The 20,944-nt window shown below is 47.1% G+C and overlaps 2 protein-coding genes across 5 annotated transcripts in view; one reads left to right on the top strand and one right to left on the bottom strand.

Annotated features, from left to right (window-relative positions):
• Nucleotides 1-1,301: 1,301 nt before the first annotated feature.
• On the top strand, nucleotides 1,302-19,204 carry SYNC (syncoilin, intermediate filament protein). 4 transcript variants are annotated; one of them, XM_086716335.1, is made up of 5 exons: nucleotides 1,302-1,403; nucleotides 8,287-9,427; nucleotides 15,752-15,876; nucleotides 16,054-16,130; nucleotides 17,463-19,204. In XM_086716335.1, exons 2-5 carry the CDS (start codon nucleotides 8,522-8,524, stop codon nucleotides 17,471-17,473), a joined length of 1,119 nt encoding a protein of 372 aa, XP_086572461.1. In that variant the 5' UTR covers nucleotides 1,302-1,403; nucleotides 8,287-8,521; the 3' UTR covers nucleotides 17,474-19,204. The 4 variants fall into 4 exon arrangements, with proteins under 4 accessions (XP_086572461.1, XP_086572460.1, XP_086572459.1 ...); XM_086716332.1 differs by lacking the exon at nucleotides 1,302-1,403 and adding an exon at nucleotides 2,736-3,020; XM_086716334.1 differs by lacking the exons at nucleotides 1,302-1,403; nucleotides 16,054-16,130 and adding an exon at nucleotides 2,734-3,020.
• RBBP4 (RB binding protein 4, chromatin remodeling factor) overlaps nucleotides 18,651-20,944 on the bottom strand; it is a 20,864-nt gene continuing 18,570 nt past the window's right edge. The window contains exon 12 of the mRNA XM_025935107.2: nucleotides 18,651-19,658. Coding sequence (XP_025790892.1) covers nucleotides 19,593-19,658 — 66 coding nt within the window. The 3' untranslated portion in view covers nucleotides 18,651-19,592. The remainder of the gene's footprint in view (nucleotides 19,659-20,944) is intronic.

Genomic DNA, 20,944 nt, shown 5'->3' with positions numbered 1-20,944 from the left:
CTGTGGCTCTCTGTGGAGGAACACAGTAACTGGCAAAATCACAGGGGGAGGTGGATGTTAGAAATATCTCAGTCTAACTCCCCTCCTTCGCACTGATCTTAGACACTGTCAGTGTCTCCTATTAGCCAAACTCCACCTGAAACTGTAAGGCAAGGGGGCCAGGTAAGACTGTCAGCTAGAGTCAGCCCCAGAGCAGAGAGGCACGGAGGGTGGCGGTTAGGCAAAGAGCAGCCAACCCAGGGCCTTCTCTGCTCTTTCTGGACTTGGCTTTGTAGAGGGGCCGAGAAACAGAGTGGCTATGCCTGTCTTTCAAAGAAGCCTGTGCCGGACATCAGCACCCTTTCTCCTCCTTCCAGGTCCAGGTTACTCTGTTTGTGAGGTTGTCCTGCTCCTGGAGTTCATCTGTCCCATCCCTGGCTTCCCTGGTTTTCAGTGCGTAGCACTGAGTCGGCATTATTCTCTGCATGGGTCTGTCTCCCCAGACAACAGTTCTTGCATCCTCTACACTGTGAGCTCTTTGCAGGCAGGGGCCTGGGCCAAATTAGGCCGTTTGCCCTGACACAGGCCCTCGCACAGGCCGAATGCCGCCGTATGCCAAGTGAACTGAGTCCTGTGTCCTCACATACCTCTCTCAGCCTTAGTATATGCAATCTGAGCACATGTGAATGTCTGTTTCCCTAAGTACACAGGGGCTTCTTGGTGGTGAGCAGCAGAGGCTTTTTTTTTTTTTTTTTTTTGAGATCCTGTTATGTACCAGGCCCTATGCTGGGTCTTGGGGACACAGCAGGGGACAAGACAACGCAAAGTCCCTGCTCTCATGGGGCTTCCATTCTAGTGGGGAAAGCGGAAAAGGAAGGAATGGAAAAGAAACAACATTATTTCAGATGTAATCCGTGCTGTACAGAAAATAAGGCAGTGGGATAAATAGTAACTTGATGGACATTTATGCTGGGGGGCAGGGACATCAGGGAAGGGTTTTCTGAGGAGATGGCATGTAAGCAGAGACCCAAAGAAGAGTAGAAGCTGGGATGTGAAGGGTGTTCGACAAGACAAGTGGGAACAGCATAAACTAAGGTATGCAGGTGGAAGTGCTTCTGGGACCCTGAGAGATTTGGGGTTGCAGCCTAAGGAAGGCTTTAGGGAAGGTTAGAAGGGGTGAGGAATTCGGCTTTGGGGACAGCCCAGGGCCAGCTCCTGGGCTGGGCGGGGCAGGGGGGGGGTGTTGGAGGGGAAGGGATAGCCCTTCTTAAGGCCACCCTTGCGGCCTGTTGCCTAGCACCTACAGCAAATAGTGCTGCCGCAGGCCTCACCCTGGCTCCCTCAGCTCCTCTCTGAGTGGCAGCAGCTGTCAAATGACCAGCAGCTGAGGCTTTGCCAACCTCCTCCTCTGGAATATTTTAGGGGTAAGTCAGAAAATGACCAGCCGCCTCCTTAAAACCCGGCTTTTTCTAATGCATGCCTTACAAGGGTGTATTTGGCTACCCTGGGTGTTAATCTCTCACCCCCTTGCATTAGACAGAGAGATATAAATACACAGCCACAGGCGGCACCCTCAGATACACAGATTAGTGAACCTGTCGGCAAGCCCCAGGTCACACACAGAGGACACGCCAGGCATGGCCCTGTGAGCACCCACTCGCATACTAACACGCATCAGCCCTAGTCCCTCGAGGGCACACAATCACTCGCAGGCCCATACACATGCCCCACAACACAGTCCCAAGAGTCCACAACCGCGGATCCCCACCCCTAACAACCACTCTCTACCCCGCGCCCCAAGATTATACAAGCCCCCAACCCTATGCCCCCACACAGATATGTACCCCACAGTCGTCACAGAGTCACACACGGGCACACAATCCCACCATCTCCCCCTCCACATACACAACCATGTGGTGTTCACACCGCCTGCAGTGGGCACGTTGATCACAACACACAACCCACACGCATTCAACACCGCGCGGCACCATTGCCCCACCCCCGCCCCACACTCAAGGCCTCTCTGATTTAACACACATCCAGCCCCTCGCTCTTTACAGTACACAGCATTCTTGTGCGGTTGAGTCAAAGACCTCCTCAGACAGAGAGATTAAGTGGAAAAAAGGCATCGGAAGGGAGAATGCCGGAGGCCCAGGTCTGGGAAGGGGCCGGCAGCTTCTGGCTTAGGGAGAAAGACTTCAGTGTTGAAATTTGACCCTGACTCTAATGGGCTAAGGCCTTGGGGGGAGGGGGCACGCCTCGGAGTGGACAGAGGAGCGGCTGGGTCGGGGTGACAGGTGGAGCAAGCGGAGGGACCCCAGGAAACCCCGCAGCGCGGGGGGTGGACATCGGTGTTAAATGTGGACTCGACCTTATAGGCTTAAGCCCCTCCCACGCAGTCCTCCCACCGCCCTTCCCTAGCCCCCGGCAACAGGCTCCCGACTATCCCCAAACGCACCGGGTGTGGCCGTGGCCCCTCCTCCCCCAGCCCTTCGGGACAGCTGCGGGGCACCGCGCTCAGGCCTCCCCTCCCCCTCCCCCTGCGCAGGTGGGGCTCGCAGGACGCCGAGCTGCGCGCGCTGGGGTGCCTCAGTCCCCCCACCTCAACCCTCTGCCCCGAACCCAGGCAGGGGAAGTGCTCCTCTGGGGCTGCAGAGCCGCCCTCCTCCCCTGCCCCCCCCCCCCCCCCCCCCCCCCGCAGCTGGGACCCTTGGAAGGAATGAGTGGAGAGAAAGAAGGTTCGGGAAGATCTCAGGGCCCGCGGGTTTGGGAGACGCCGATCGGCCACCCCCCACCTCCGCCCCCGGCCGCGCGGCCCGCTCCCTCCTCCCGCGGGCGGGAGCTGGGGCCAAGTGGGCGCGCCCGGCCCGGGGCGGGCGGGATCCGGTGTCGGCGGCAGCTGCCAGTGCGGCGGGCGCGGGCGCGGAGCGAGCGGCCCGCGGGGCCGGCTATTAATAACGCGGCCGCCCAGCCCGGGGTCGCGCAGCCATGGCCAGCCCGGAGCCCCGGCTCGATGGGGACGGCGCCGCCCAGGCCGCGAGGTAGGACCGCGCAGGGCCCGAGTCGCCGCGCTGGGGGGAGGGGGCGCTGGACGAGCCCCCCGCGATCACCTTTCGCCTGGCTGGGGGTGGTGGGCCAGCCGGGGTGCGGCGCGGGCACTGGGCGGAGCCACCGGCCAAGGGAGATGGGGGAGGCCCGGGGTCCCGGCACCTCCGTTTGTCTGTGGCTTTTTATAGCGCCCCCCCTCCCCTCCGGGGCTGGGTGACGATTAACCCTTTCAGACTGGTGGGCATCCACCGGCAAATGCCCCTGGGCCAGAGTGGCCAAGGACGCTTCTAGCTTTCTTTCATTCCTCACCCCAAATGCGACTGGAGATGGAGGCCTCCAGTTGCTGAATTCGCTGTGTGGAAGGGACTTGGTGCAAGGTTGGGCAGCTGCCAGCTTGGAGTTAAGAGCCTGTTCGGGCAGCTTGCTGTCTCCGGTCTGAGGCCTGGAATGGGGGGTGGGGAGGGTCTTAGGAGGGCCTTGGTCTTTGGCTCCCCCCCCCGCCCCCCCCCCCCCCCCCCCCCCCGCCGAGAGAAGGCCCGCCCCCAACCATCCACTCTGTCAGCTTACCACTGGTGACCGGGAAAGAGCTGTGGCTCAGGGATTTGGGGCCAGTAGGGAGTATTTCTGCCCCAGGTCAGACCATAGCCCCGAAGAGGTGAAGGTGCAAACACACACACCCCACACCCCTCACTGTCACACACAGCACAAAGCTGAGTACAGTTTTGCACATACAGTCACCTGTGCTGCCATATGCATATACAGATACACACAGAGTCAGACACACACCAACGCATGCCTGCAGCATGTCACAGACACTCCTTGCCACAGCCTCGATGTGCAGAGTGGGAGCTGCTGGAGTCCTCTAGGGCCAGGGTCAGAGCAGCAGAGGGAGGCTGCTTGGAGTCCAAGGAAGCCTGAAGTCAGGGGCCCCAGCTGAGCTGGCTCCCTTGCCCCTCGACCTCCCATACGGTATTTTCCTCAGCCCCTTAGAGAGAGGCAGCTGTGTGAGGGCAGCACCGAGCAGAGGCCTGGCACTGTGGGGGGCAACAGAGGCAACAACAGTGTGTGATAAGGGCGCTGCCTGGGAGTCAGGTGGCCGGGGTTCTACTTCCAGCTTTGCCACTTGACTTTGGGCAAAGTTTCCTCCTTGGATCTGAGTCGGTTTCTTGCCTGCCTTCCTTCTACAGAGCCCCACCCTGGGATACACAGAGAATGAGAACTGTACTTGTCCTTAGGAAATGGACTCTCAGGGGACACGGACACGCTCACTGCTGTAATAGCACTAAGTGCAAAGATGAGCTGCACACAAAGTGCCTTGAGAACACAATAATGGGTTTGTCTGCGAAATGCTTCACAGGGGAGATGAGTGGGGCTTGAAAGACGAATAGAAATTTACGAGTAGGTAAATAAGTATATATATATATATTTTTTTTTTTTAACTTTTTATAATTAAAAATTTTTAATGTTTATTTTTGAGAGAGAGAGAGAGACAAGAGTGTGAGCAGGGAAGGGGCAGAGAGAGAGGGAGACCCAGAATCCAAAGCAGGCTGCAGGCTCCTCGCGGTCAGCACAGAGCCCAATGCGGGGCTCAAACCCACAAACTGTGAGATCATGACCTGAGCTGAAGTCAGATGCTTAACCAACTGAGCCACCCAGGCACCTCCCCCCCCCTTTTAAAGTTTATTTATTTTTACAGAGAGAAAGAGAGTAGGGAAGGGGCAGAGAGAGAGGGAGACACAGAATCTGAAGCAGGCTCCAGGCTCTGAGCTGGCAACACAGAGCCCGACGTGGGGCTCGAACTCAGGAACCGTGAGGTCATGACCTGAGCCAAAGTCGGATGCCTAACCAACTGGGGCTTAACCAACCCAGGCACCTCTAAATAAGTATATTTTGAATGCTCTGTGCCAAGCTCTGTTGGACCTGCTGTAGCTTTGTACCTGTTTTAGAACTCATGCCTGTTCTGGGAACACAGTGATAAAAGGAGCAGCGTCCAGCTTTGGAGCCAGATGCCATCTTCTCCAGCCTCTACCACTTACAAGTTGTGGAACCTTGAGTGAGTTCTTTACTCAGTGCTTTGGTTTCCTCATCCACAAAATGGGGGTAACAGATGAGCATCATATACATGAGTATTCATGTAAAATACTTGGAATACTGCCTTGAACACAGTTACGTCATTCCAGGGTGGAGAACTCAGCAGGAGCCTGTGAGGGCCGTCTGCTGGGAAAGCAGGGGCTCTGTTGAGGATCAAGGTGGGTCTGGCCGGCTGAGCAGGTGCATCCTTTCTGGTGCTACGAGCTCTACCTTTCCAGGTGGTGCAGGATTGTTCTCTCATCAGATGGTGTACAAGGAGCTGTATTTTCTGAGCTGGATTCTTTAGACATAGTGGGCTAGGAGTAGGAGGTGTAAAAGTGTTAACACATGCTCTGGGTGGGCGGGGGCGGGTAGTGTGAGATGAGCCTGGAAAGGTATGTTGGGGCCGCATCTTTAAGGGCTTTGAGTCTATGCTAAGCAGCTGGCTATTTGTGCATGAAGTGATGCGACACGGTTATGTTCCAGTGAGCTGTGGCACTGTAGGCAATAGGCTGGCATGAGAAGGAAGAATGCCCGTTACAAGGCTGGCACATGAGTGCAGGTATGCGATGACTTGGAGTAGGGCCCTGGCAAGGGGATGAGGAGGAGGTGGAGACTGGAGACTTTCTGAGATAGGTCAGTTCTCAGTGAGTTGGCGATGTGGGGGAGGAAAAGAGCTGTTTAAAGATTATTTGCCTCAAAAATAGAACTACCCTACGATGCAGCAATTGCACTGTTAGGTATTTACCCAAAGGGGACAAAATGTAGATTCAAAGGGGTACCTGTTTATTGTACAAAGATTCAAAGGGGTACATGCACCCCAATGTTTATAGCAGCATTATCAACCATAGCCAAACGATGGAGAGAGCCCAGATGTCCATCAACTGATGAATGGGCGAAGAAGATGTGGTATATATATGCAATGGAATATTACTCAGCCTTCAAAAAGAATGAAATCTTGCCATTTGCAACGACATGGATGGAGCTAGAATGTATCATGCTAAATGAAATAAGTCCATCAGAGAAAGACAAATACCATAGGATTTCACTCATGTGGAATTTAAGAAACAAAACAGATGAACATATGGGAGGCAGGGAACGAAAAGAGAGGGAACAAATCATAAGAGACTCTAAATGATAGAGGACAAACTCTGGGCTGATGGAGGGAGGGGGGATGGGCGAAGTGGGTGATGGGTATTAAGGAGGGCGCTTGTTGTGATGAGCACTGGCTGTTGTAGGTAAGTGATGAATCACTGAGTTCTACTCCAGAAACCAATAGTGCACTGTATGTTAACTAACTAAAATTTAAATTAAAAAAAAGAAGGGGGGGGTAGATTATTTGTCTCATCAACCTGCTGTATGGGGATGTGCTTCTCTGAGCTGGAGAATACAGGTATAGTAAGCCCAGGGAGAAGGATAATTTGGGGGAAGTTGAGTTTGAGGTGCTAGGTGACACCAGGTGAGAGAGATCAGTCTTTGTGGTAAAGTGATGGGAACAGACAGGGTGATGGTTGAGGCTGCCTTCAAGCTTTTAGATTTCGGTGCAGGTGCTTGGGTTGCGTGAAGCCAGTGATGTCTGGGGCCTGGTGAAGCCACACTTGTGGTTTCCAGAGGGCCACCATGAGACACAGAATGGGGAGCCAGGGACTCCTGGGGGTGCTAGAGAGGAAGATAGAGTGAGTACACAACGATTGAGAATAAAAGTAATCTGTAGGGGGAACTTGGAGCTGAGACCTAGAGCTTAAAACCTGGACACAAGTAGGCCTTTTCAAGACAGATGACTTCATTGATACATGGGGCTTTTCATTTATGCTTTCTGTCTAAAATAAGTTTCTCGTAAGCTACACTCACATTTAGATTGTTTTATAACTGGTGCTCATGGAGTATGAGTTTCCTTGAGCAAATTACTTAATCTCTTTTCACCTCAGTTTCCTGATCTGTAAAATGGGGATAATAAGTATGACTACCTCATAAAAATGTTATGAGGATTAAATGAATTGGTGTACGTAAATCATTCAGAACTGAGCCTGAATGATATTAGATTCAGATATTAGGACCTTTTTAAGTGTAATTTATTGTTATTATTTCCGTGGTATTTTATATTTTCAAAGAATTAATTGCCCAGAGATCCAAGGTAGGTAAGATGAATTGAAACAGGAAGGACCAAAGCCATTTGAAGGCCAGAGAGGCAGGAGAATATTCCTTAACAGAAACTGGTTAAATTAGCAGGCAACTGGCAGCCGGGTTAAGGAACTTCTCTGTCAGAATCACAGAATCTGAATTCAAGAGCCTTTGACAGGCCAGAGGATGGGCCAATTCTAACAAGATGAATGTTTTTACAGGAACAAGAGATGTGGTTTAAAAGCACTCAGTCGGTTAAGCATCTGACGTCAGCTCAGGTCATGATCTCGCAGTGAGTTCGAGCCCCACGTCGGGCTCTGTGCTGCCAGCTCAGAGCCTGGAGCCTGCTTTGGACTCTGTGTCTCACTCTTTCTCTGCTCCTCCCCTGTTCGTGCTCTGTCTCTCTCAAAAATAAGTAAACATTAAAAAAGTTAGGAAAATAAAAGTACTCAGTGTGAGACAGTCTTAAAGGCTTTTAGTCAAACTCAGCATTTGCCAGTATGATTGAGCTGCCCTCTATCGGCAATATTGGCCTTATCAACAGAAACATAGTGTCCAGAGCTCAGAACATACCTGGATACTGTTTCCAATACCCACCCCCAAGGGACAGTGACAGTTTGGAGCCGAGTCAGAAAGAAGTGACCCAAACGAGGAGGGCACCGGACACTTTGGCATGCATGGAATAATCGAAAGATGTTAGTTTTCTTTAGGTGTTTAAAGAACTTGGCATGGGAAAGTAGTTAGATCTGTCTGATTCCAGAAAGAGGAACCAAGTCCAGGTAAAAAATTGCAGAGAAGGTTTTACTTCAACGCTAGAATTTTCTTATGACAGTGGAACGATGTGAGCTTCCTGGCCTTAAAGGTATGTAAGCAGAGGCTAGACGCTGACGTCATGGGGATGTTGTCAGGGGATCTGAGCCATGGGTGTATGGGGGTAGGCTGACGGAGGGGGAAGGAGCAGACAAGTGCCCTCTGAGATGTGAGAGGCCGAAAAAAGCCCGATGGCTCCCGTCAGGAACCATCCCGGGATTGTGGCTGCCCTCTGACTTTAAGTCATTTCTCTTGCAGAGAAACAAGAACGGAAGCCAGTTCTTCTCTCGAAGAGAACTCTGAATCCCCGCGTGAGGTGGGGACTTTGAACCCAGAAGTTACTCTGTCTTTGGAGGGGACCTTGAACTTAGAGGACATTCTCTACCTGGGGGACACAGGTGACCTCGATGAGACACTCTATGTGGAAGAGACGGAGAAGCCTGAGGAGGCACTGTATATCGAGGAGACCAGGCAACCAGGGGAGGCCCTGGAGATGGACGAGCCTATGAAGCCAGAGGAGATACTATATGTGGACGAGCCCACGCAGCCAGAAAAGACCACAAGCCCAGAGCAGACCAGTTCCGGGGAAGAGACGGTCACGAGCGAGGAGAAACCCAGCCCTGAGGAGAGCCTCCAAGCCGGGCCTGGTCCCAGCACAGACAGCCTGAGCATAGAGGACCTGGAATTGCTAGAGGAGCGTTTCCAGCAATGTGTCCAAGCTGTGGCCCAGCTGGAAGAGGAGAGGGATCAGCTCATCCACGAGCTGGTGTTGCTCCGGGAACCAGCCCTGCAGGAGGTGCAGCAGGTCCATCAGGACATCCTGGCCGCCTACAAACTGCACGCCCAAGCAGAGCTGGAGAGGGACGGGCTGAGGGAGGAGATCCGGCTGGTCAAGCAGAAGCTGTTCAAGGTGACGAAGGAATGCGTGGCCTGCCAATACCAGCTCGAGTGCCGCCGGCAGGACGTGGCCCAGTTTGCCGATCTCCGGGAAGCGCTGACCACACGGGCAGCCCAGCTCTCGGAGGAACTGGCCCAGCTCCGGGACGCCTATCAGAAGCAGAAGGAGCAGTTACGGCAACAACTAGAAGCACCTCCCAGCCAGAGGGACGGGCACTTTCTCCAGGAGAGCCGGCGGCTCTCTGCCCAGTTTGAGAACCTCATGGCAGAGAGCCGCCAAGGCCTGGAGGAAGAGTATGAGCCTCAGCTGCTGCGGCTCCTGGAGAGGAAAGAAGCTGCGGCCAAAGCGCTGCAGAAAACCCAGGCCGAGATCCAGGGGATGAAGGAGGCTCTGAGACCCCTGCAAGCAGAGGCCCGGCAGCTCCAGCTGCAGAACAGGAACCTGGAGGACCAGATCTTGCTCGTGAGGCAGAAACGAGATGAGGAGGTTCAGCAGTACAGGGTAGGCCCCCTGGGCACGGACAGTTAGCCTGGGGCAGGAAAAGGTGACCGGAGTCACAGGTCTCGCGGCCACTTTGAAGGAGGCCCTCCTACATGCAGGAGGACCTGCTTACTCCTCGGGGCGGCCGCTCCTTTACTCCACTCTTCATCCCACCAGGTTAGGCCGGCGCTCCGGGCTGAGAGTGTAGGCGGCGCCCTGACACCGACCGTCACCCAGTCCCCTCGTTAAGCCTCCAGATCAAGTGTTCTCACTTTCATAGATGAGGAAACAGGCTCAGCGAGCTGGTGGTTTATGAACCCCGGCCTGGCCAATCGTGAATGTTTCCATGCACTTTCCACGGCACAGTTTTCCAATTCTCGGTGAATCGTGCTTGGGTGCAGGGAGCAAGAGGGGGATGAGGCGAGGTGGGATTTTCATTCTCTCCCTCCCTGCACATTCACCCTCAAGTCCCACCTAGCTGATCTCTGCCTTGGAACTTCCCAGTTTTAAAACTGGGATGAGGGGCGCCTGGCTGGCTTGGTTCAGTAGAGCGTGTGACTCTTGATCTCGAGGTCATGAGTTTGAGCCCCATGTTGGGCATAGAGATTACTTAAAACAAAACAAAGCAAAAACTGGGATGAAATCTATGAAGCTCTATTCCTCATTTTCCTTCTTTGTGCATTGTCACCATTTCACTTGTATTCCAGTTACTTCTGATTAAGTGTGAGCCAGTTCTAATCCCTTTATAGAACAGGGTGGGATATAAATACAAAGTAAAAACACAATTTTGTCTCTCTCCCACGGACTGGGAGCTTTCAGAAGGAAGGGAGCATTGCTTTCCTTTTTTCTGCCACTCGGGCTCAGAGGACATCAGTTAAATGCTGACTGAAGGGCTGCTGGCCACTATGAGGGGACCACAATGTGGTGGTTCCTTTCAGAGCAGTATTTTCATCTTTTGAAATACATGTTCCTTTGGATAAGCTTAAAAAGTTCCAGAGATTCTGATACATCCTTCAAGGAACATATCCTCTGTTGAAAATGGCTGTATTCACTTCGCTCAAAATTTTGTCAAGCTTTCTGTAGTTTGTATTATGAAAGCAGTCCCCTCCCCCACTGCAGCTTTCTAATTGGTTCAGTCTAGTGAAAGAGGATCTTTTTATTTTTTGGGCATAAAATGTATCCTTAAGTTGTACTCAGACAGACATTACATTAATAATTATAATCCAGGGGAAAGAGCAGCATGTGATTGAAGAGAGGTACAGGTAAGAGTGCTATAGGATAATGAAATTATTTTTAGTCATCCATTAAATCAGACAACACTCCATGGAAGAAGCGGTGTTATTTGAGCTAGGTATTAAAATATAGGCAAGATCTAGACCAGTGCTATCCCAAAGAAATATGCAAGACATAATATAATTTAAACCTTGCTAGTAGCCATACTAAAAAAATAAAAAAAATAGGAGAGTAATTTTAATATATATATTAACTCAACATCTGCAACCTGGCTGCATATGACAGGTGAAAAATTGAAAGGTGAGTGGAACTGTAAAGGTAGGTTGGGGCAGATCATGTTGGGCTTTTTTTTTTTTTTTTTTTTTTTTAATTAGAGAGAGTGAGTGTGTGAGCTGGGAAGGGGGGCAGAGAGGGAGAATCTTAAGCAAGCTCCACACTCAGTGTGGAGCCAGACGTGGGGCTCAATCCCACAACCCTGGGATCATGACCTGAGCCAAAATGAAGAGTTGGATACTCAATTGACTGAGCCACCCAGGCGCCCCAGGTCATGTCAGGACTCAGAAATCCAAACTAGGGAGTTTGGATTTCATTCAGTACTCAGTTGCATCAGTAAAGGTATTTAATCAAGCGAGTAACATAATTGCTTCTCTACTTTTAGAAAAAGTACGGGTGGCAGTGTGTAAAATGGGCTGGAGACCTAGAAGCTAGGGGACTAATCAGGAAGCTACTATAGGTAAGAGGAACCAATGTGGGAATACAAGGAAGGGGAAGGATGCAAGAACAAATGCAGGATAATGTGGCCACTGAATGAAGGGGGCAGGGGTGAGAAGTCACAGAGGGTGTCAAGATTTCAGACAAGGCTAACTGGGACAGTGGTACCATCAACAGGAAATCCTCTGGAGGAGTTTTTGGACATAGTGTTAGGGTTGTAGAATTGCCCCTGCCCCCCCACCCGCCCGTGATTTTCATCACTGTGCTGGATTTCAGATTTGCTGATTGGTACAGCTTTCCAAAGATCATTCTATGAAAAATACTCTTGATGGATGTCTCCTATTGCTTTGTCATAAAGTAGCAATCAAGGTCCTAGTAAGCAAATTCTGCTTTGTGAAATGGCTCCCCAGACTTGTTTGCCAAAGGTCACTTACGGCATCTACTTTTCGAGGGTGCACTTCACTCTGGCAGTTGTACACTCTGCCTCTTTCATCACCATCATCTATTCATTCAACAAATATTTTCTACGCCTGCTTACCAAGTGCCAGGCAGTGAACTGTGTGCTGGCAGAAGAGATGAGATGAGAAATGGGGGAGATGGGTAGTTCCTGACCTCAAATAGTTTATAGTCCAGGAAGGATACCAGATATAATGAACATATTGCGTAAAATCAAAGACACTTGATTTTCAGATGTACCCTGATCTGAAATGTTAAAATGCGAAAGCCATAGAATCAGTGAAATCATTAATATTCTTCAAGTGATAAACACTATAACAGTAGTAGGAATAAGGCACTGTACCAATGAAGTACGTATAATTACCCCTGCCTGGGGACACGGAGGGGAAATTTCCTAAGAGTTAACAATAGCTACCATGTACTTTTAGTTTTTTACATGTATTAATACATTTAATCCTTACCTTTCTGTGAGATAGCTATAAATTACTGTCACTGTATGAAAAATGAGAAAACAGAAACCAGACAGACAAGTCAAATCATTTGTTCAGGAAGTGACAGAAGGAGGATTCTGACCCTGTGCAATCTAGCCCGAGTTCACATTCAACTTCCACAAGGCGTTTGAACCAAGCCTTGGAGAATAAATTCGTTGGGTAGACAAGGGAAAGAGGCATTCCAGGCAGAGGGAATGACTTACACAAAAGCATGAAAACATAAAAAGGCATGTTAAGGGAAGTGCGCTCAGTGTGGCTGGATCCTAAGAATGTGACTAGATAGATGTGGCTGTAGACGTAGATTGGGACCAGACTGAAGGATTTTCCATAGTCTTCAAGTCAGTGGTTTTCAAAAAAAAGGTTTTCTCCAAAGCCACAGACCCTTTTCCCCAAACACAACTTGATATAGAATGCCAGCATGTAAAACAGGTAAAAGTGAGCTACTTTCTAACTGAGGCAAGGGCACTTCTATATGGCTTTCTCCTGGGGTTTCATGGAAAACAGTTTGAGGAGCCACTGAAGAGCTCCACAGACAAGATGGCAACAACGCAGTTGTAAAGTATGAATTTTCTAAGCCAGTGGCACATCCTGGCTTACTTCCTGTCTGGGAAACTTCAGACCAATGACTTCACCAGTGACTCTGCTCCTTCACTGTAAAATGGGATTAGTAATAATACACATCATAAGGCTGTTGGAAAGAATGAATTAATCTTTGTAAAGTACTTGCACATAGGCACGTACTTTTAAAAATGGTGGCATGTAGGATGGATTGAAGGAGCCTGGAAAGACCACTTAAGCCTTATGAGGGAGAGATCATGTGAGATATGTGAAGTAAAATATTTGGGTAGGATTTGGGGACTGGTGCAGTGGGTGGTGTGAGGAATTTGCTGAGAATGGTCTTCAAGTTTTTAGATGAAATTGGTAGGTCGTGAATGCGGGATTATAGAATGTTTACTATCTACGTGCTTCACATCCAGCATTACGTGCAGGGTGCTGGACAGGAACCTACAAGCTGGGAGTTACACAAGAAGAAAAAAGATAAATAGTAATGTAATATAGCAGATGCTGTTTAGGGGACAGAAATGGCAGGAGTAAAGACACAGAGATCTGTGAATTTGTCAGGCTAGAGCAGCAGGCTAGAACCAAGAAACGTCATGCAAGCCACAGATGTCATTTACAATTTTCTAGTAGCCACATTAAAAAAAAAAAAAAAAAAAAGGTAAGAAACAGGTGAAACTAGTATTTTATTTAACTCTGTATATAAAAATATTTCAACATTGAGTCAATATCAAAATTTGAGGAATTTTACATTGTTTTATATGCCAAGTCTTAAAAATCTGTGTAGCTTTTACTTAGGTACATGTGGATTCAGATTAGCTGCATTTCCAGTACTTATTAGCTACATGTGACTAGTCGTGGCCTCCCTGCCACACAGTGCAGGCTAGAGGAAAATGTCCATCTGAAAGCGCAGTGGAGGTTCTAATTAGAGGTAGGGGTCAGACTAAAGGGGGTCTGAATGCTAGACTGAAGAGGTGGAAAGTCTTTGAAAGACGAACACGATAAAGCAGTTTTAGAAAGTTAATCTTGTGGTGCTACATGATTAAGACCGGAGACTGTCTTTAACGCCAGTCAGGGTAGCAATATTTGTTTCATTTTGTAACGTTGCTCCTCCTGGTCAGTTTATCATTGATGGTACAGACTGTCTTCCCAAGCGTGTACTTTTAGGTCTCACCAAAATACAGCTTTGCTAGATGTCGAAGGGAGGCTTGGGGAATTGGGGCGCAGAGGTTTGCAGGTGCTTCCCTCCAGAAGACAGGCTTAGATGGCAAGGCCGCATCTCTGTGTGGCACCAAAGTATGGCTAAGGCACTAAAAAAAGGCCTTTTGACAAGGTTGACCAAAGTCGAAATTCAGCCAGAGTATCAAACGCTGCAGAATGATGTGCCATAGGTATATGAAGGATGACTTAGAGAACAAATTATTGGGATCCTTCTAATAACAGCATGTACCTAAACTGGATTCCTGGCTCATTATTCTTCAAAATCTGAGGTGAAGTCATTACCCCTTTAAAACAGGCCTTCCAGCTGCAACCTTCCCTTCCCATCTCCCTCATGCTTCCTAAGGATCCATGCCAGCTACCAACTATGCCAGAGACGGATTTGCTGACATCTTCCTTACCTCACTCCTCAGGCATTAATCCTGGGCAGAGACAGTTTACAGAATATATCCTGTTTGGTTTGGGCAGAATGGGAAATGGACAATCATCTTAAGGCTCCTGAAGGCCTCTGGGGCATATAGCTTCTTCATCTTCCAACTTAGCACTTTGGAACAAATTCAGTCTTTTTGTGTAACAAGTAAACAGTATACGGTTATAAATTAACAACTAGGATAGCCAACATCCTAATAAAGCACCTATTTGCATATGATGTTACAGAAGTACTGGGCAGAGCTATTTTGGACTTCAAGGAGGTTCAAATACAAAACTTGTGTTTAGTCTTTCCTGTAAACAACTGGACTTCCAATAGTTTTAACGCTCTTAGAACTACATTTAATAGCCAAGAATAAGTGGGGCGCCTAGGTGGCTCAGTCAGTTAAGTGTCCAACTCTTGATCTTGGCTCAGGCCATGATCTCATAGGTCGTGGATTCAAGCCCCACGTCAGGCTGTGCTGATGGTGTGAGGCCTGCTTGGGATTGTCTCACCTTCCCTCTGCCCCTCCCCTGCTTGTGCTGTATCTCTCTCAAAATTTTGGCTCAGGCCATTACCTTATGGTTTGTTGGTTTGAGCCCTGCATCAGGCTCCGTGCTGACAGTACAGAGCCCGTTTGGGATTCTCTCTCCCCTTCTCAGTCTGCTCCTCCCACACACTCTCTCTCAAAATAAACAAAAAAATAGTTAAGAATAACTGCATACAAAGACTTGATTTTTTTTCCAAAGTAGGCTCCACACCCAACGTGGGGCTTGAACTCACAACCCCAAGATCAAGAGTCGCATGCTATACCGACTGAGTCAGCCAGGCACCCCCAAGACTTGGTTTCTTTTAAATTGCTTTAAGTTGCAGGATGATGTAAAAACTGATTATCCTGATAGAAATAAACTCGCACAAAGCCAGAGGTCCATAAAACTCTCAGCACACTGACTAGAGGACCAAAATTCTCCCCAACACTTCTTAAAACTGCAAAACAAACAAACAAAAAACCATCTGAGCACCCACCCACCCATCCTTTGTAGGATTCTATTAAGCAGTAGTCTGCCAGTATAGACAAGACTCCTTTCTGGTCACCATTTTCGTAAGCAGGATTACTTTGTCCCAACATTTCTTTGAACCAGTTTCTCAAACTATACTGGCTTGAAGATTAAACAACATCTAAGAAAGTGCTTTATAAACTGTAACGGGCAATGCCAGTTTTTTTATTGTTCTGCTCACTAGAGATGTTCTTGACCCTCTCACCTGCAGGAACAGCTGGAGGAAATGGAAGAACGACAAAGGCGGTTAAGGAATGGGGTACAACTCCAGCAACAGAAGAACAAAGAGATAGAGCAGCTAAGGATCAGCCTCGCCGAAGAGCTCTCAACTTATAAGTCAGTTTTTGCTGCTATTCAGATCTTAACTGACACTGGCTGAGGGGATGGTGGGGAGGGAGATGTTGCTCAGGGGAAATTTCACTTAACATGGAAAAGCAAAAAAATGACTTGGGAAATGATTTCCAAACTGTGCTCATCCAGGACAAATGGAAAATGGCTTTCTTTTTTTTAAAGGGCTATGCTATCCAAGAGCCTGGGACAGGCTAACGCTCCCACTTCTCAGACAGGTGGAATCGAGACACAGTCTCAAGGTGATCCTTGAGGGTACAAGAGTGGTGTTTGCCTTGTTGCTGCTTTCCTAACTTAACAATACTAATGCCTGAAAAAAAAAAAAAAAAGTGTGTCAAATGACAAGTCAGTTAGGAATAACACATACCTCCAGATTGCCCGATTTAAGCATTCAGCAGTCACTTGGAATGTTTCTGTTTCTAGCAGGACTCAAAATATGCCCTAATTATCACTGGGAATTCTGTAAGAGGATGACACATCTAGGGGCTCTGTGCATCACTTTCCTTGGCCTATTCTACCCCATCAGCTATTCATAAAGTTTCCTTAGAATAGCAGAGAAGACAGTTATACTACCTAATTCAGACGACAAAGGAGGCCAGAAGGCTAAATATGGAAGTTAAAACAAAAACAAAAAACTCAAGTAGGTATTGTTTTAGCCTGAGGGACAGAATTTATTTTTAAAGTTTATTTTGAGTGACAGCAAGCAGGGGAGGGGCAGAGAGAGAGGGAGAGAGAATCCCAAGCAGACTCTGCACTGGCAGCACAGTGCTGGACACGGGGCTCAAACTCACGAACTGTTAGATCATGACCTGAGCCAAATCAAGAGTCGTATGCTTAACCGACTGAGCCACCTAGGTGCCCCAAGATTATTGCTTAATATGTGAAACAAGCAACACGCCTATCCATTGATTTTTTTATATACTAATATGTTCTTATATTCCTGATAAAATCCTAGATTCTCTTGGATGAAGACATTAAGGATAAAAAAGGTCTATGTTAAGTTGTATACTAGACAGATGCCCATAAATTTAATTTTTACTTTCTAGCTAGTCTTGTGTCTTAGATACAAACTCACAAATAACAGTTACAACCAATACTTTTCGTAACTTACTAGCATTTTCTTTTACCATGTTTTACCTAGGAGTAACTGATTACGCTTATTGTTTGGGAGATTAGAGAACCTTGTAATTGAGGAAAATGGTATGTTAAACACCTTTGTGTGGATCAGATTAAAAGTACAATAGGGAAGGAAAGGGCAACGACTCATCTTAAGAAATGAGAATTTCAGTCATTGTTAACACCCATGCAAGGTTAACCTGGGCAGAGAAAATTTCTAGCTAGTCCGTCCCATCACCACCACATAGGTTACCATTCATTCAGTTTCGCAGGTAAGAGGCACCCTAATAGGCATTTGGAGGGAAATGCATTCCTAATCATATGTAAATCACACTCTAGCAATCTCTCCCCAACTTAGCCCACACTAAGTAAACTTCGGAAGTTGTGATGAACTTCATGCTGTATTATTTCAAGTTGCACAAAATATAAACTTATTTTTTCTTTTCTCAACTTTACAGGGGCTGTTTAGAAACATATGGCCAAATCTGCAATCCAGAAACAGCAACACAAAACTTCTTAGCAAAGGATCACTAAGTACCCTCTGGACATACTTTTTTTCCAAGAGAAGGGAGTGCCAGGGACTTGGCAAGCAATTCACCCTGGGAAAGTTACAAATACTGGCTGACCTGTTTAAAAAGATTCTAAGGCTGGCTGGAGGCAGAACACCATCAGTCAAGGCTTAGGTGGAGTCTATTTCATAGGCTGCTGGTACCAAGCTAAATGCACTTAGCAACGGAAAAAGAAGCCTTCTGTTCTCCAGCAGCAACCCCCACGTGCAGAGTAAAGGATGGATGTATGGACACACTTTACTGTTGTGAAGAATGTATCTTGCCTTGTGTTGGCCCAAAACAAAAACCTTTTTTGGAGCACAGGTAGGGTCAAAAAGGCAGCCGATTTTCATTACATGGGTTTACAATTTGAATTCTTTTGTGCCATGAGTATTAGACTTTAAAATGAATCCTTTTACAAAGTTTAAGTCTGTGCAGACTCATACAGTTTACTCCTAATTCTGTGAAGATAATTTTCGCTATACTCTAAAAGAACTACTGACTTGGAAAAAAGGAACCAATCCAGATTTGAACCTAAAGGTTAAGAATACTCAGATTTTCCCAAAGACTGTGTCTCATGAAAATGATTCTGGGTCAGAGTGATCTACTCAGTTAAATTGAGTGCCTGGCAAAGAACCAGGCATTTTATCTGGTTATGGTACTTGGTGATAAAGGCTTTCAAGAGCCTATTTTTTCTAACCTCTAAGTACAGACCCCAGTGAAAAATATACTGGGGAGATTCAACCTCTCTATGGGAAAAGGTTCAAACACCTTTTCCAAATTTAAAATTTGCCTTAAATGCTCTCTGCCACATTGCCTTTGACAGTCTTGAAAGTCCATGTAGCTCTCTAGAGAGACTTCAAAAAGATGTGATTTTATCAAAGACTAATCCTGTGCCTCTCGGGTTCAGCATTTTATGTCTTGCACTTTCCCTGGGAAGGAGTGAACCTCTTTTCTCTAGCTCTGGGTCTATTATATTTAATTCTGCTCTTGATAGTCAAAGACCAGAGACAATTACTGTCCTCTGAACAACCCTTCGAGAAGCCAGACTGGTGTTTGATGAATGTTATGTACTAAATAAAACCCATCAGCATGGGGTTACGTAGAAAAGCAATTTATTCCATTATAAGCACTTACACAGTTAGTCATGGAGAGTAACAGGCCTGCTGGTGAAACAGGTCACCCAAAATAGAGATGGTACCAAACTAGTGGTCAAGGACTAACTCCTTTGGGAAAAAAAAAAAAAAAAAAAAAAAAAAAAAAAGCAACTCTTATCCAGGATTAATTTAATTTTAAAAACAAATACAAGCTATCAATTCACTCTTCTCAACTCAACTGGACAGTCTACCTGTGGTATAACTGTCAGGTAAAAACATACATCTTTACAACTTGGTGGTCCCAAGTTTTTTAAAAAAACCATTTCACAGAAAGGAAAGAAATATGAAAACAGCTCAAGAAATACACTAACAAGCAAAAATATATGGGGAAAGAGGAACACATAGGTTTGACTTAACTGAAGAAACAGGGGAGACTGGTCTACATAGGAAAATGTGCATCCTGGAAAGTCAGGTGTGAAGATTTCAGAAGAGGAATTTATAGGACTTCAATCTCCCCCATTTCCTGAATAAAAATGACATCGTGTGGTATTTATACTCCATGGCTCAGATACCTACCTCACTTGGCTCTATTCCTTCCTCACTTTAGCCTTAACTTAAAGGAGTCTGAAAAACTTGGGGATACAGCCTAAGAAGAAAAATAACCACACACAATATTCCCCTTTCTAAAGTGGCTACTTTAGACCTTTGTTACTAGAAAATTCCTGAAGAAAATTTAAATAGAAGTCTGTGGTTTTACTGAATCAAGTCCCCCAGTTAATATTTAGAAAACACCCTCTGTTTGGGCTAGTAACATTGTTGATGGTACCTATCTATCATAGAGGGATAGCCAAACAAAGTCTGTGTCTCAAAACCAGTGTTAAATCAATCTCAGGGTTGAGAGGAAAAACAGGGGAGTCTAAAATCACAAGAAGTGCAGACATATCTAGGACCCTTGTCCTTCTGGATCCACGCTTCCTTCAGGGTCTTCATCATTATAAATGTTCTCTGCCTGCCCAAAAACAAGAAACAGAGAAAGGGCATTTAGTAAACATGGAAGATATTTCTTGAAGTTAAAGTTTCAAAAACAGATCAGGCCAGAGACAGAGACTGAACCAGAGTCTCTGTAGCAACTATTCAGCTCTGCAGTTGCTGCATGAAAGCAACCATTGACCATCTGAAAATGAATGGGTATGGCTATGTTCCAATAAAAACAGGCAGCTGGCCCACAGGCCAAGTAGATTAGGACATTCCCACAAAACTGAAGTATGGTTACTGTTTGTCTTCACACTCAACCTTCAGGAGTCCTTTTATTGGACGTTAGTCACAAGAGTCAAAAAGTAAAAACGACAGGGGCGCCTGGGTGGCTCAGTTGGTTGAGCGTCAGACTTCGGCTCAGGTCATGATCTCACAGTTTGTGGGTTCAAGCCCCGCATCAGGCTCTGTGCTGACAGCTCAGAGCCTGGAGCCTGCTTCAGATTCTGTGTCTCCCTCTCTCTGTCCCTCCCCTGCTCGCACTGTCGCTCTCTCTCTCAAAAAAACATAAAACATTAAAAAAAAATTATAAAATTAAAAAAAGTAAAAACACCACAAATGCCCATCAAATGATGAATAAAAAATGGTATGTGGCAATAAAAAAAAAGGTAGTCACATATTGTATTATTTAGTTTATAGTAAGTGTCCAGAACAGGCAAATCTGTAAAGTGGACTGGGGATTGCCTACTGCTGGGTGGACTGGAGAAAAATAGGGAGTGATGGCTAATGGGTATGCAGTTTTTCTGAGGAGTAAATTACTGTGGTGACGGTTGCATGATTCTGTGATTACAGTAAAAAATAAGCGTTCATTAAGAGACCCCCCCCCGCCACCATGGGTTTCAAATCTCAATTTATGAATATTTTTAAAAGAAAATTGCTCTAGGGGCGCCTGCGTGGCTCAGTTAGTTGGGCGTCCAACTTCGGTTCAGGTCATGATCTTGCAGGTCATGGGTTCGAGCCGCACATCGGGTGCTCTGCTGTCAGCATGGAGCCTGCTTCAGATCCTGTCTCCCTCTTTCTCTCTGCCCCTCCCCTGCTTGCGCATGTGCTCGCTCTCTCTCAAAAGAAATGTAAAAAGAAAAAAGAAAACTGCTCTAGCATAAAATAAACTCTACTTCTATTATTTGATGAAAAACTTGCAGCCAAAGGCATAATCTTAAATACAGAAAATACTTTTATTTGGGGAAAGTTAACTGTTCTTACTTAGCATCTACTGTGCACAAATCACTAGGCTAGGTGCTGCAGAGGATGGGACAGTCTTAT

Source organism: Puma concolor, chromosome C1, assembly GCF_028749965.1.
Source record: "Puma concolor isolate L17-30 chromosome C1, mPumCon1.1.hap2, whole genome shotgun sequence".
Taxonomy (NCBI): Eukaryota; Metazoa; Chordata; class Mammalia; order Carnivora; family Felidae; genus Puma; species Puma concolor.
This window is presented reverse-complemented; position numbering and strand designations above follow the sequence as displayed.

Bases quoted from the DNA above. Each gene is read 5' to 3' on its own strand.
- SYNC (XM_086716332.1), top strand. From the start codon at position 2,968: ATGGCCAGCCCGGAGCCCCGGCTCGATGGGGACGGCGCCGCCCAGGCC. The intron at 9,428-15,751 runs GTAGGCCCCCTG...TCTCACCTGCAG, and splicing joins AGGAGGTTCAGCAGTACAGG to GAACAGCTGGAGGAAATGGA. The intron at 15,877-16,053 runs GTCAGTTTTTGC...TTTTTTTTAAAG, and splicing joins GAAGAGCTCTCAACTTATAA to GGCTATGCTATCCAAGAGCC.